The 14,527-nt window shown below is 42.2% G+C and overlaps 1 protein-coding gene across 1 annotated transcript in view; it reads right to left on the minus strand.

Moving 5' to 3' along the window:
* NEDD9 (neural precursor cell expressed, developmentally down-regulated 9) overlaps positions 1-14,527 on the minus strand; it is a 106,121-nt gene that overhangs the window by 72,843 nt on the left and 18,751 nt on the right. The window contains exon 3 of the mRNA XM_069853653.1: positions 4,252-4,429. Coding sequence (XP_069709754.1) covers positions 4,252-4,254 — 3 coding nt within the window. The 5' untranslated portion in view covers positions 4,255-4,429. The remainder of the gene's footprint in view (positions 1-4,251; positions 4,430-14,527) is intronic.

Genomic DNA, 14,527 nt, shown 5'->3' on the forward strand with positions numbered 1-14,527 from the left:
TTTTTTCCTTTAAAAAAAATAAAAATCCAAGCACGTGTTATTTTTCTTCAAGATCCATTATAAGGTACTCTGTTTTTCTTGCAGTTTCACTGGACACTAAACCCAAATTTCTCCATGGTGATTTTTAATGACATGGGCACAACACTTCTGTAAATGGGTATATTTCAAGCAATTGCTTTTTCGTGCCTTCATGTTCCTGTATTTCAGTGGAGAGGAAAATAACAATGCATGTCAGCTAGAGGTAGAGTTTAGATGGAAAACTAAGGCTTCATGAATGAAAGTATTATTTGTCGAGTGACATGTAATCCCAAAATCCAGGCTGAGAGAACTGCTGTTCAGCTGAGGATACTTTTAGAACTTGTAAGGCAACTTGATTTCCTTGTAAAGTAAGGAATGGGGTATAAATACATTTTACTGCACCTTTAAAATACAAAACAAAACAGATGGTTGAAAGATATTGTGCTTTCTTGTCAGCTCTCACCTTCTTTATGTGGACTTCTTCCAGCCCTCCCAGTCTTTCTCTATGGGTTTTAACACAGCTGTTATTCCTAGTTTCCCTTCCCCTTGCCAGTCTTTGGTCAGACAATACTACTGACGCCTGATTCACAATTTGCTAATAATTCCTAACCTGTGATCGTCTGTTGTTTGGAAACCATAATAATTAGGCAGGGTGTATATGTTCAGCTGGAAGCCAACAGTCTTGTGTAAGAGGTCAGAGGATGATTCGCTGGACAAGTGTCACAAACCAGTTTGATTTCTTGTAGTGCAAAGCACCAGGGCATGTGCAGTGAAGATCCCCAATGACACATTGGGATGAGGACATTCTCAGGAAGGGTGTGCTGTGATGCAGCTGCCTGCACAAACCAGGTGGGTCAGCTTTGTTGGCTGAACTGCAGAAGCAGATAAGCCGCTAGAGTTCAGTGAAAAAAAATAGCTTTCTCTAAACAAGTAATAGTTGCTGAGTTGCTTGTGAAGCCTGGGAGGTGGCAGAGTTCTGTAGAAACCAACACGTATTCTGATCCTTATGCTCCAGGAAATGTATCATGAGATGGCAGTGCTAGACTCATAACAATAAAATATTAATGCTGTGTGCTTTAAGGTGCTGAATGGCAAGAAGGAGCTACTTGATACAAATATAACTTGCTTTGGGCTGTCTGAGCCTGCAGGCTTTTCCAGCTCCTTACTAATCACTGTGCCTGGCTTGTGTCATCTTCCTTCAAATAAGCAACGCAGAGCTATGCAGCTACCCTGAATCCAGGCACGGGCACGGCTTTGCCTAATGTATTGGCTTGTGTGCAGAGGGCAAAATGTTGCCCTTGTCCCATTACTGCACAAACACTAAGATGTGCAGGCAGAGATTAGTCATCTGCTGTTTGGAAGGTGCTAGTGGTAGGTACAAATGATGCTTCTCAAGGCAGGAAGGCTAAATTTATCCTGCCTAGCTGAGATGCCACAGGCTAGGTACCTTCCAGGCTTATTCAGTTTAGTACTAGTTTCTATTGACTATGGAGAGAACAACCTTGGCTAGTTGCCTTTTTTAGGCAAGGTGGACGCTAATGCTGCAGATCCTTGGGTGTAGGGCTTGCTGGAGAAATAAAACACTGTAGTATGAGCAGGACAGCCAAGGATTTTATGTAAATCCTTAATATGGAGTTGAGGATATAGTGGGAGGGGATGTCTGCATGGGCAGAGACTGAGACAAATGCGATTGCTTTCTTTCCACTGACTAATAGAGGATAGAGGGATCCTGTTCCCCTGTCTGGTGGGCTATGACACTTGTATTTCATCTCTTACGGGCAATGCTGCAAGGTGGACGCTTCCCTTCTCTCTTCTAGCTGGGCACTTTGGCCCAGGTGCAGGGTAGTGGTTTTGGTCAGTTCCTGGGAGTAAGAAAGAAGCTGTATCTTAATCCTGCTGTCTCTTCCCAGGCATACTCTGGATGCAAGCAAGCCCAGGTTTTTTTATTTGACCTCAATTATACTGTTCTAGGGAGAAACGAGAAGGGTCTGCAACTGAGAGCCCTGACTGGAGAAAGCAAAGTCTGCCACAAATATCAAACTACCTGCCTTAATAACAGGAAAGAAGGGAAAGTTTCTGCTTCGTGGAAGGAAGAAAGTGAGCACAGCTAAACCCTTGCTAAACACTGAGTTGCTCGCCACCTTTCAGCTTCTGCTTGCTCCCTGGGATTTGGCAATGATCCCTTCTGCTTGCACAATTTCTTCAGTGTGACTGGGCTTTACAAAAGCGTCCTTAATCCAATAGAATGGTTTTATGCAATTGCATCCAACACAGTCCTATTTCACTTGATTTAAATGAGAAAGTTAAATCTCAGTCTAGACGGAGTGCTCTCTAGCTCCGTTGAATCTTGCACCCAGCAAGATGTATCATCTATAAGTATGTTTCTCATTTTCCAGACGAGCCCAAGGGATCTGTGCCCCCCTTCATAAAATTCCTGTCTGTCCTAAATTGCCTTTTAGTCCTGATTTATACCTCAATAAAACACATCATGAGAAGGAGAAAATGTTTAATTGTAAAACTGACATGACATAGGCAGGGCACATTTTGGGGGGTTATTTATGCACCTATCTTCTTTAAAAGGGCTATAAAGGCCCACGACTTTCATTTACAGTGGGAAGAGTAAAAGGTGAGGGAAATAAATGTGGTGAAGGAGGAATATACTTTAAATTAGTATGGCTTCTGCCAAAGGACCTCTATTAAAAGAATCACTGAAAAATACAAAGGGATGCAGATTGGATTTGTGATCTCAAGGGAATCAAAGCAAAACTTTCAGATTCCTCCTGACACTTATCAAACCAAGCCAGAAAACAACCTTACATTGGGGCTGTTTGATGCTGAAAGCTGGAAAATATTTTTCTCATAACAGTAACAACTGAAGAAATCTTATTTTAGGTTGCTTATGAAATTATTGATTCTGAGTTCTGTTTGATTTCTTTCACCCAAACTTCTTCCAAAATTACACTGTGGTTTTCTTTTAAAATCATTTTCTCAAGGGTGAATATGAATCTAGAGACCAAGAGACACGTATGCAAGCCTGTCTTCAGGTTTCTGTTGCCAAGTTTCTACTGGCAACCTCGTCCTACTGATGACAGGCACTTTGGCAGCACTTTAAACGACTGTTCAAGCAGCACATGCAAGATAAGAAGACTCCAGGATAATTAGAAGTGGGTTCATTACTGGGAGGCCATCATGATTTTCTTAATTACATCATAAATAGGCTCCCTTATCTTTCTTTCTCTTGCGTTAGGATGTAGCTTGTAAGACTGTTCTTTGGGTATGAAAGCTAAGGAGCAAAGTTAAGCTTGTTGTTCAGGTCCAATTTGGCATAATTACTGATAAAATGTTTATTATGGCATGGAGCTAGTGTTGACATGTGTTTTGTTCCACATGACATGACTCTTGCCCCAGGGGCCATCTAGATTTCAGATACTGGAGAGTAGGTGTGTGGTTATGCATGGGCATGCCTATATATTTGCATATTAGTCAGGGTGATTAGAGAGAAGAAATACTTCATAATTATGCAGATCAGCAGAATTCTTACCTCCTTGTCTTTCACTGTCTCAGCCCTGAGCCTACTTGCTTTACAGTTATTTTACCACTTACAAACAGCAAAGTGGTATTGTCCTGGTATTGTCTGCATGGGAACTAACCCACTATGGTGCTGTAGACCGACAAATGGGGAGTGTGAAGTTAGGAACTTGTGAAGATTTCAGAAGTTAGGGGTTGGGGTACGAGGCCTCCTAAAATATTTTAGATAGTGCATAGGAAATGCTGAATTCTTCTTGTTGACATCTAGAAATTTCCCTTAAATACGAGAAGTGATCCGTGCAATCTTCATCCACCTCATCATTAGAGGAGAACTTCTGAAGTCACTCATGTCTTTGTACTTGGGTGCTGTAGCTTAGTGGACTGTACCAGTCCCAAGACGTGGTTCACTAGGGACAAGCCTCCCCCTTCTTCACAGGAGAAAATCCTCCTGGCAATATGTTCAATAAAGATTCATTTACTACTACGACTTGCAGTGTTATCCCTACCCGGGATATCAGCACTTGCCAACTTTGGCACTAAGACAGGTTGTGACTAAGCCTAACAAGGAATGCATTGCCTGACCTCTGAACAAGGTGGGTGTTGGGTCAGCCTCTGAGAAAGGGAGTATTTTCTTGCTGAACAGAAAAGAAAGGCAGTTACAGTTCTATTAAAACAGCTTTTGACTTTTTAGAAAGTGAAACTTACCATTATCCAGTGTTTTCGGGTTCCACCTACAGTATGTTAATCGAAGGAACATAGGAGCTTTGTGCATCAGTGATATTTATCTCCATAGGAAATCCAGCATTGTGGTTACTTCTTTTCACTTGCAGGATTTCCTTGTTCCAAATATTTCTTCATAGACCTAAGTACTTTTTTCCATGCTCTGAAAGTAAAGGTCAATGAAACAGATGAACAAAGAAGGAAAATATCTTTCCATTTACTTACTGCCCTGCCAATTCAAACAGGGTTTCCCTGCATGTCTCTCCTGATGATGCACAAGACTAACCCTCAGGGAAAAACTCTGATTCTCTCTAAGATATCATTAAATAACTTTGCCACTGTAAGTGATATGTGTTTTTAATCAGCAGCATGACCTTTTTAATATCCCTGTTAAAGGACAAAGGAATTTCAGTGAGTAGCATAAACTAATACATGCTGCATGTGCTTACTTTACTGCTCCCAATGCATATATTAGGAAGACTGGCATCTAGAGTTGTTCAATAGCTCTGGAATGCTCATTCCTGTGTTTCTTCATCTGCAGGTCTGCAGCCTAATGTTGCAGCTTTGTGCTGGAGACCCAGAAGCTCAAGCAGACCTCACCTGGGGTAAAATCAGCTACTTTGGACTTCACTGAACAAGCTTTGAGAGAGAAGTAGCCAGTAAACTGAAGCACAACCAGTCTACAACTGTGGATTGAAAATATAATATCTTATGAGTCTGAATAACTTAGCCTTTTACAAAGTATTTTTGTATCTCCTCACATTGGGACAGTGCCTAGTGCCAGACCACCATATGGATTATGCAAACATAAAAAAAAAAAAAAGTTGATTTCTATACTAGAGATCATTAATCTAGCTTTAAAATGGGCAGTCATGCTTTCAGAGGTCATTTTGGTTTGTTTTTTAAACATGCTTGTTGTCTTGAGTAACCCAAATATAACATTAATGAGGCCCTGCCCTTTTTTTGATAGGGAGTACAAAGACTGCTGTCTGCATGGAATTTGTCTCCCGAACATTCACATATATAAGTGACTGTCCACTAATAACCAGTTCCTCTGTGTGAATTTTCTGAGACGCTTCGTGTCTCAAGGACAGACATGAACTGCACGAAAAACAAAACAAAACAAAACCAACCCTACCCATGGGTTGTCAGGAAATAGCTGAGCAAGCTTGTGAGGGAATTGCGCGTTAAAGGACTACACGAAGGTTTAATGCCACACATGGAGGGTGTGAAGTTTTAGATGGGCTCAGGGTATGGCTTCAGTAAGCCATGATATAATCCTCCTAGCACGCAACGTGCAGAATGAGCTAGAGGTTGAATAGAGTTACTTGGCTTTGGAATCTTTTCTGTTTGCCAGGATAATCAGTCTGAAGGAAACCTTGGAAACAGAATACACTTACTTTTTTTGAAGAGCTCGGTGAATATCACTGTTTGTACTTCCAAATACAGAAAACTGATTGTCACAAATGACTGTTTCTCTTGACTTGTCAGGGGAATCTCTAAGATACGACAGTGGCTCCTGAACTTCAAAATACTTTCACTATTCTACTTGCAGCGTGCAGAGAACCCAGGAGGCATGACTTCTGCTCATCCCTCCAGAATTTTTCTATGCAGCATTAACATTTTGTCCAATAATTACAGAGTACGCATCTACACAAAATGAGGCAAAAATGACTGCCACGTTAAAATATGATTGCATCATGGCACTAAGACATTCTCCTCCCTGCCCCCTCAAGTAATAGATTTGTAACAAAGGCATCAAGTAAGCCATAGGGTCCTTCAGCTGACAGTGAGACTGCTGGTAAAGGTAGCACAGCAGTCTCCTTTCTCTGCTCCCAATAAATGAGGAAAACTTATGTCCTGGCAAGGATTTTCCCTGACTGTCTGGGTCTTAAGCACAAAAGCAGCACTTCCATGGAAGAAAAAGAAATTATATCTTTATGTGCAAATAGCATCCAGCTGCTGTTTGTGTTTTTTGCTGTTTTCCCTGCCCTCCAAAGATATGTTCAACATGTTGAACCCATTTTCTCACTCCTCATTCAACTTGCAGAAGATTTAAAAAACAGAATCAAAGCCTTCCTCATATGTCAAGTACGGCAAGAGTCCTGAGGGATGAAGGGCCCAGTGTCTTACATCAATATGTGTCTAGAACTGTGATCAGATATTGAGCCAAAGAGTTGGGCCAGGTGGGAGACAACTTCAGGGGGACTCTTCATGAAAGTCGTATGCATTGTCTTGCTATAGGGCTGCTGGCGTTGGTCTTACTTAGTTCATCTGTCTGCACTCTGTTTTGTAGAAGAGTTAGCAATTGTTTTGATTCTCCTCTTCCCCTTCTCCAGCCCCCCGTGGCATGAGGCATGCAGTGCTTGTGGTCCTTCCTTTCAGAATGGTGGGGGGGAGGCAGTAATGTTATTTCCCTCTCTGTCTTCCCACCAGGCCAACCTTTCTTCTGCAAGCTGCAACCTTGACAAAAGACAGTCTGCGTCTGAGTTATCTCCCATCAGGGGATTGACAGGGTCAGATGGCTCATGGCAGCTCAGGATTTCTTATTCTGGTTGAACATGCATCTCTCTTGTGACCTGAGAGTTTGTCTAGGTGTGAGGCATCTTACAGGCATAGCTGTAGGGCACAGTTATGCCATTGCAGTAATGCTAGTGTCAATTCCTTTGCATGCGGATCACACGTGTAGTGTTCAGGCTATTTGAGCTATTTCTGAAGCAATAACTCTGAAGCACAGCAGGACATGCAAAGTATTTGATCCAAGCAATGCCCCTGCTTTCCCAGCCTGCTTTACTGATGGGCTGGTGTGTACGCCACCCAGGAAGGACCACATAGCTGAGGTGAATTGCTAGCTGAGGAATCCATACAGCAGAGTAAAGCAGGATGGTCATTTGCTAAGGGCGTGAAGTAAAAGTCTGAAGTCTGTTGGCATGTTATTTCATCTGTTGGTATGGGTTTTTTTTCCACTGCTCAAGAGTGAGGCATGAAACCTGCCTGTGAAGTGCCTACAGCATTAATCCCTCTTGCTTACTGAAGTGATTGAAGAGAGTTGCATTACTTGTTTCCATGTTAGGCAGTGGTAACCTTATGCTAAATCCCATGAACCAAAGGCTTGAGCTTTCAGCCAGCAGTTCACTTTATAGCACAGGCAACAAACTAGCACTTCAGAAGTAAACCAGAGATTCACAAATGACTGCATTGGGATTATTACCCTTACATTTAAATTGATACATTCATTCCTGTAGTGCACTCAGAGGCATACAGAAAATATTTGTTTTGCAAACAGTACCAAGAGAAAAATTACCCTTCTGTGATCCATGTGTTTACCTGGGTAAATCGTAGTACTACCAACTGATGGAAAGACAAATCCATTTAAACAGCTTTTATAAATAAAAGCTCTACAGAAATTCTTGTCAGCTGTGTTTAAGGAAGAAAGGAAAACATAAAATCTTAAGCCCCCCTCCTCTAAAGAAGGATGACATTGTACTAAGAGGGCTAACTGCTGCTCTTTATACTGCGTAATTTTACTTTGTACCCTTTCATGACACTGAGGAAAGAAAGTAAGGTACAACCCACACACCCTCCAGATCTACCATAAGGCTTTTTTTCCCCCTGTGGCTCCATAATGAACAAATGCTCTATGCCTTTGTTTCACAAATAGATTATTTGTTGTGTGATGCTGAATTCCCCTTTTATTTGCTATATTATTTTCACTAGGGTATTTCAAAAGATCCTCTTTCAGGTATCTGCTCTTCTAGTACTCAAAAATGCCTTTTCATGCTGAATGAAATGCTACAGGAAGTTTAATTACTTTATAATTAGGAGAACAGCCTAAGGGACAGGCTACACAAGCAGTCCTTGCAAGCTGAGTGGATAACAGTGAAAGAGCAAGCACTGGTATGTGGACCTGAAGTGACTGGTACAAGATCCAGGCAGAAGATCAGCGGTGGCACTTGGAAAAAGAGTCCATATTTTCTGCATCATAGGTGGGTCTCATCTTTCACAACTCCAGATGGCAGGATTTTCAAGACCCCAGAAAACAGTCACTGTTGTAAATGGAGACAACCATCTAACCTACTCTGCTTGTGGGGAAACTAGTCGGAAAAGTTCTGGACAGATGCAGAAGTGGAGAGGAAAGTGTTAGTGGGTGGGGGTGAAGAGAGCTGAGAAAAGTTGGCAAAGAGCAGGGGTAGATGGATGAGGCATAAACTTTGTTTAATGGTTGTTTGGTTTCACTGTTCTGAAAGTGTGTGTGGGAGCTGAGAGATTGCAAAAGTGCATTTAAATTAAACTACAGTAACATGCTTAAGTTCCTGGGGCAGCCATAGCATAACCTGCAGCGAGAATCACCTGGTGCTTCTCTCTTGGAAGATCCTGCTTGAAGACATTCATGTGTCTACCAGGCCTTGACAAAGTGGGATGGTGGTTTTGGTCAAACCACGGGCACAGATCCTGTGATTGGCCTCAGTTCCTGAAGGAGAGTTGCTCCTGCTATGGCTGTGTGGGATGTGCCACATCCGATGGCAGCTACTTGACTTCAACTTTAACTACCACACTTAAACCATAAATACCTCTCAATCTGTTAGGCAGGCTGGAGGGTGAAGGGTTAAGAGCATTACTCCAGAGGTCATTCTCCATCAGGGCTTGCAGCAGAGGTCTGAGCTGCATTTCCTTTGTCTGCAACAGGCTGCAAACCTGCTGGAAGGTGTCTATCTCAGTACCTCCTAGAAGGAGGACAACTGTTAAAGGAATGATGGGTCATTGTGCTAGCTGCAGTAAAGGGATGTAAGTGTTGCTCACAAAAGCCTGTTTCACAGGTTTAAGTCTGTTGTTCCAGTGTATTTCTTGTGAAATACTAAGAAAATGGTGTTAGAAGCATCCTATTAATGCTGTTTGGTATTTTTTTTTATGATACTTTTAAAAATGAATCAGTGCCAAAGTCAAGGTCATCTGTATGACCTATACATGAAGTAAAGTTGCTTAAATTGTAAAACTTTTCTCCTTATTACTCAGAGTAGTCACTCTCTTTCTGTTTCCTTTCCATGCTGCATGGCCTCAGGCATTACCTAATATATACGTATGTCCTAATATATAGTATGTCCTCCTCCGCCCTGAACTACACAGTTATTTTTATGTCTGGCTGTCATGTAGTGCTGCCCTTGTAGATGTCCACACAGTCTTTATCTGCCTAGTGATGAAAGGTGATATTCTGGAAGGAGCAGAAAAGCACAGAAAGTTAATTCAGCATCATCCAGGGCAGGATGTACTGTAGCTGCCATCAACCAGCTCATTGGAGTTGCTTCTCAGTGGATGGGAACAGATATTGCTAAAACATTTTTTCAGCTGAAGTCTAGTTTCATAATTAATTTTTTTGGGGGGACGGGGTGGAGTGGGAAGAAGATGCAATCCAAACTGTTGCTTTTCATTTCTACTTAATATGCATTTTATAGTAAACTTTAGATGCTTGTGTTCTTAAGTAGGTTTGTTTTGGAAAGCAGTAAAATCAAATGTTTGAATATCTGATAATACTTCCAGACAATTATTTTCTGACTTTGACCCAACTTTGCTCACAGGTTCATTTAACTAAAAACTAGATCTGTTTTCAGGTCAAAATGAACTGTGCAATTGAGAGGAAAAAAAAATTCAACCCCTTCTTGCTTGTTTGTAGCATTTTTCATGTACTAGTTGATTATTTTAAGTATAGTACTCTTCTTTCAGTTGCTATTGTACATGCTTACCATTCCAGCAAAGCCAGCCAAAAATGTTTTGCTGTAATTAATTGGAAGTAGATGTATATGAAATATCTGTTTCAAAGCCTGGGGTTAAATAAGGTAATAGACATTTTGTAGGAATTGTGCAACTATTATGGATGCAATCTGAGCCTATGGAAACTTTTTTTGTGCAAGAGACCATGATTTTTCTTCCAACAAACTGTGTTCACTACTTCAGCAGCATATTATGACTTTACAACACATAAAGCAGGGTCCTTCTAGACGGGGTACTTATTTGGGCAGAGCTCCTGACTAACACTTAAAGTATTGGCAATGAATTAAGTAGTGGATTTTTGGAAAAATAATATGTGATAAAATGCACATGGGTGAAGACTAAAGCTCAGATATGTAGGTATAAGGGCTATTTGCACAGTCTTGATTCAGAATACTTGATTTTACAGTGACAGTATTCTTTTAATCTGTAATCATTTTTGATGGTAGGAGGGCTGGTCTGAGATGTGGCGGGGGGTGTGATGTGTGTGTGCGTGCGTATACATACATTTAAAACATATATATTGGTCAAAAACCCATGCGCAGTTGTTCTTCTGACCAGTATTCTGTCTATGTGGAGAGAACTGAGGGAGAGGGGACCTGGACGTCCTCAGAATTACAAGCAGGAGGCTGATGCAGAACCCCACAGTACGAGCTGCGTGTGGCACACACGATGGCAGACAAGCTACTTGGGTCAATGGTACCCCCCTTGCAGTGGAGCTTTGCCTACTTAGACAAGGAAAAACAGCAGTTTAGTTTTGTTGTCTCCCTGTGTTATTTAGCATCATTAATGCACAAAAAAACCCAACCCTACAGCAGGCAGCATGTACGCTGCTGATGCAAGGCACTTATTTCTGGTGACAGGTTGCACCAGGATGGTAACTGCCTTTCCTGAGGTGAGCAAGAGGAAGGAAATTAAACAAAAGGGTTTTTTTCTAGCCTTTTGCTTCTGTAGGAGGGGAAATTTGTGTTTCCGTGTCCAGCATGGACGTTACAGCCTCACTGTGTGTGATGTGTGGCACAGCAAATGCCACCGATGCTCTGTAAACAGCATGCTCTGGAGCTTCCAGGTTGAGCTCTGTCAGCCCCCTCAGCAAATCATGCTGGGACTGTTGTTAAGTAATGCTAGTTCATTGCTCAGGAAAACCAAGCTAATCTAAGTCTGGGGAGTGTTTGGCAGCTTTTTTCCCTTCAGTCACAAAGCAGTAGGGAAATGTTGGGAAATTCAGCATGGGCAGTTACAGCAGGTGGGTGCAATCTCTGAAATACACTTCTGCACTCTGCAGTTTCATTAACTTTCAGGTATAAGCTGCTGCTTTGGGACTCTCAATATGTTTGCAAACAGGGAGCAATATTAAAGAGATTAATAGGGATCAAATATTGTACCAGTAAGCGCTCAGTGTGTACCAGGCCATGCTACTTTCTCTATTCAGGCGTATCCCACTTTGGGAGGTACAGCCTGGTAGCAGAAAAACTGGAGGCATGCCTCATTGCCAGGGTTCAGGCATTTACTCTTCCTGAATGAGTTGCCTAGGGAAGATTATTACACCTATACATGTGCTTGCTCCTGGGCAAATCTACAAACTCGTGTTATCCTCCACAATGCTGTAACCATGATGTTTGCCACCCACCAAGTCTTGGACTGTGCTTGGGGGTAGGAGGAGGTAAGTCATACAACACAGGAGGTAATAAAGAGCATAATAAACAGAAGACCAAGGTGACATGAGTTAATGTAAAGTCAGACTAAGTAGTGTAGTTAAAAGCTAAAGGAAAAAAACAACTTTGGATGTCCTGTTGGAAGTACATGTATCAGCAGCAGTCCCTGTACTTTAATTTAAGTGAAGAATTAGTCAGAGGCAACAGAGCAGAGCCTCAGGGAGGTGAAACAATGCCTGTAGTTGCCTCCAAGAGCCTCATGCTTCCCCTGAGCTTTTCCAGGGTCTGCCTATGAGCAGACAGGCATCGCGCTGTACCTTCTGCAGTCTTTGGCTTGCAAGCTTAGTTTATCATGGACTGGCTTGGTGCCAAGCAGTAAAGGTTGATGTGGAAATGGAGAGGAGCTGCAGGTACTAGCTGGGTTCTGTCTGGGCACCTGTTAGGAGGATGGTGTTCTGCCCCGTGCAAGCCCACGCATTTGTAAGAGGGGTGGGAACAGTCTGACTGACACCCATGGCATGCAGGCAGTATCTCTGAGGAAGTCATCATCTCACAGACCTTATCTGTTCCTTGTGCAAACATAACCTAGAAGCACAACTGTGATCTTCTGTATGCTAGCACACCCTTGCTCTATGCTGCTATGAAGCCAGGGGAAAAGGTTACAGGTCAGTAGCTCTGTTTGGCTTCAAAGCTGATGCTAGAAAGAAGTAATTTTTCCTGTCCATTCCCCTCCTTCAGTTAACCATTATGAATAAGCCATTCTGAGTTAAGACAAGACAAACATAAAACACTTCAAATTACTGTACCCAGCGTTTGACACATAGCTTGCAATGCTTCTCAAGGTTAGCTGCAGCAGCAGCAGCAGCTAATGATGTTGCCACCTCTGCTGGTATCCCTGATCCCTCTGCCAGAAGATACTGCCGCTGTGGTAGGGATGACAAGAGAAAGCTGCATGCTCTCCTCTCCCCAAAGCAATTTGCAGCCTCACGTGCTAGCACCAGCTAAGGTCACAATGCCCATGTGAGGGGGGGATGCTGGACTCTAGCATGTGTGGCTCAGAGCTATGATCCAAATATTTCTGTTGTAGCAGTCGAAGCTGAAGTTTACCCAGCCCTTAGAAATTCAAGTAGCAGATTTCAGTCCATAGGGATTGCAAATTGCTTCCTACCTTATCTGATTTACCTCACCAGTTTTATATTATGGGAGTTAAAATGATTGCTATGCAGACCTCTTACCCAACTTTGAGGCATCTGCTTAGTCACCCCCACTCAGAAGTTGTGTGTTAGAGGATAGCACTTAGATCCAGCCCCTCATCCTGCCTTAAAAGATTTATGTTCTTGAACTCTTGTGGACCTCCTGGTCCATTTACTTCCCACATTATGACTTCACCTCTTCCCAGTTCCTGTTTTTATTTGTCTTCTCCCCTTCCCTTGGGATTTCTTGGCTGCCTAAGTCCATACTCTAAACAAACCATATAAGAAAAATGAGCAAAACCACAGCAAAGCACCCAAGTTTAAAATTTATCATGGCTTGAGATGAGTAATTAGCAATTGCATTGCCTCAAGACATATTTTTACAATCGCCATTAAGAGCTCATTACAGCTTCTATTTCTTTTTCATCAATGGTGCATCGGCTCATTGAATTAGTGGTTGTAAATGTCACTTGGACTTGACAGGAGAAGTGCAAATAATGTAGTTACATATTTAGGTTTTAGGATGCTGGAGTGGGTAGTCATCTGCTCTAATAAGAAGTTTCTAGGCGAAGGAGCATGAAATTACAACTATAAAGGGATGCAGAAACTACCATAGTTGGCAGGAAAATGATTAGTCTCATCACTTGTCTAACTGACAGTTTTTAAGCTTGGTGCGTATGTTCCCTCCACAACATGGGGTGAACTGGGAACCTCAGCATGGCCTTTCTGGCTTTGCACTGTGTCGCTTGTTCTGTGACTTTGGCCTGTTTGCTGGGGCAGTATTGGATCAAGAGGCTAGATTTAGAGGCAGTGAATGCTGAAGTGCTGGAAGCAGAGCAGATGAGTACTCCCTCCTCCTTTTCTTGCAGGGCTTTACAACTAGGTGGTTTAAGTATGTTCACAAGAGTTGTGGCATGGGTGATCAAGTGAGACAGAGGAACGGAATTAAACATTGGTTTCCTTGCATTGCAGCTGAGATAGAGTGCACGAGAAGAACCACAACCTCCTCCAGTTTTGTTTTACGCAAACCTGTGAGTAATAGCTCTAGTTGTCTACTAAATTCGGCTTCTTGGACAAAGTAGGCAAATGAAATCTTAGTCTGTGTATACCCTCTAAATCTGAACTTGAGCAAGCTAGCTGGTTGTTCAACTCAAACTTGATGATTACCACCTTTAATTTGCACCAAAAATGCCTGCCATTGTGACAGGATATGTTATACGTGGTTGAGAAGGACCTTGGCCAGCCCTTGTTCATCTTCCACACACCATATATTACAGTGGAATGACGGCCTTTGACTGACTGCTCCTATACCTGCAGGCTGGCAGAAATATCCTGATTCCCTCAGCTGCTATGAATGATTTTCCATGTGAGGTTGAGACTTGTTGGACTGTTTAAAGAACTTTAACACTACTGGAAAGAACTTGCATCCAAAGTGACAGTAGTTTATTAGTGATATGTTTCATGAGGTGAATGACTGCTAATGAAGTGAATCATGGTTTGGGCTGTCAGAACAGTAATTACAGACAAAAGGACTAGTTTGGATTCTCATGTGTTCCAAAAAAGAATCTCAAGCATACCTTTTTATTGAAACCAAATGTGTTTATGTGAAAGGTGGGAATTACCTACGAAAGATGCATATTTAAATGTACA

This window comes from Phaenicophaeus curvirostris, chromosome 3 (genome assembly GCF_032191515.1).
Source record: "Phaenicophaeus curvirostris isolate KB17595 chromosome 3, BPBGC_Pcur_1.0, whole genome shotgun sequence".
Taxonomy (NCBI): Eukaryota; Metazoa; Chordata; class Aves; order Cuculiformes; family Cuculidae; genus Phaenicophaeus; species Phaenicophaeus curvirostris.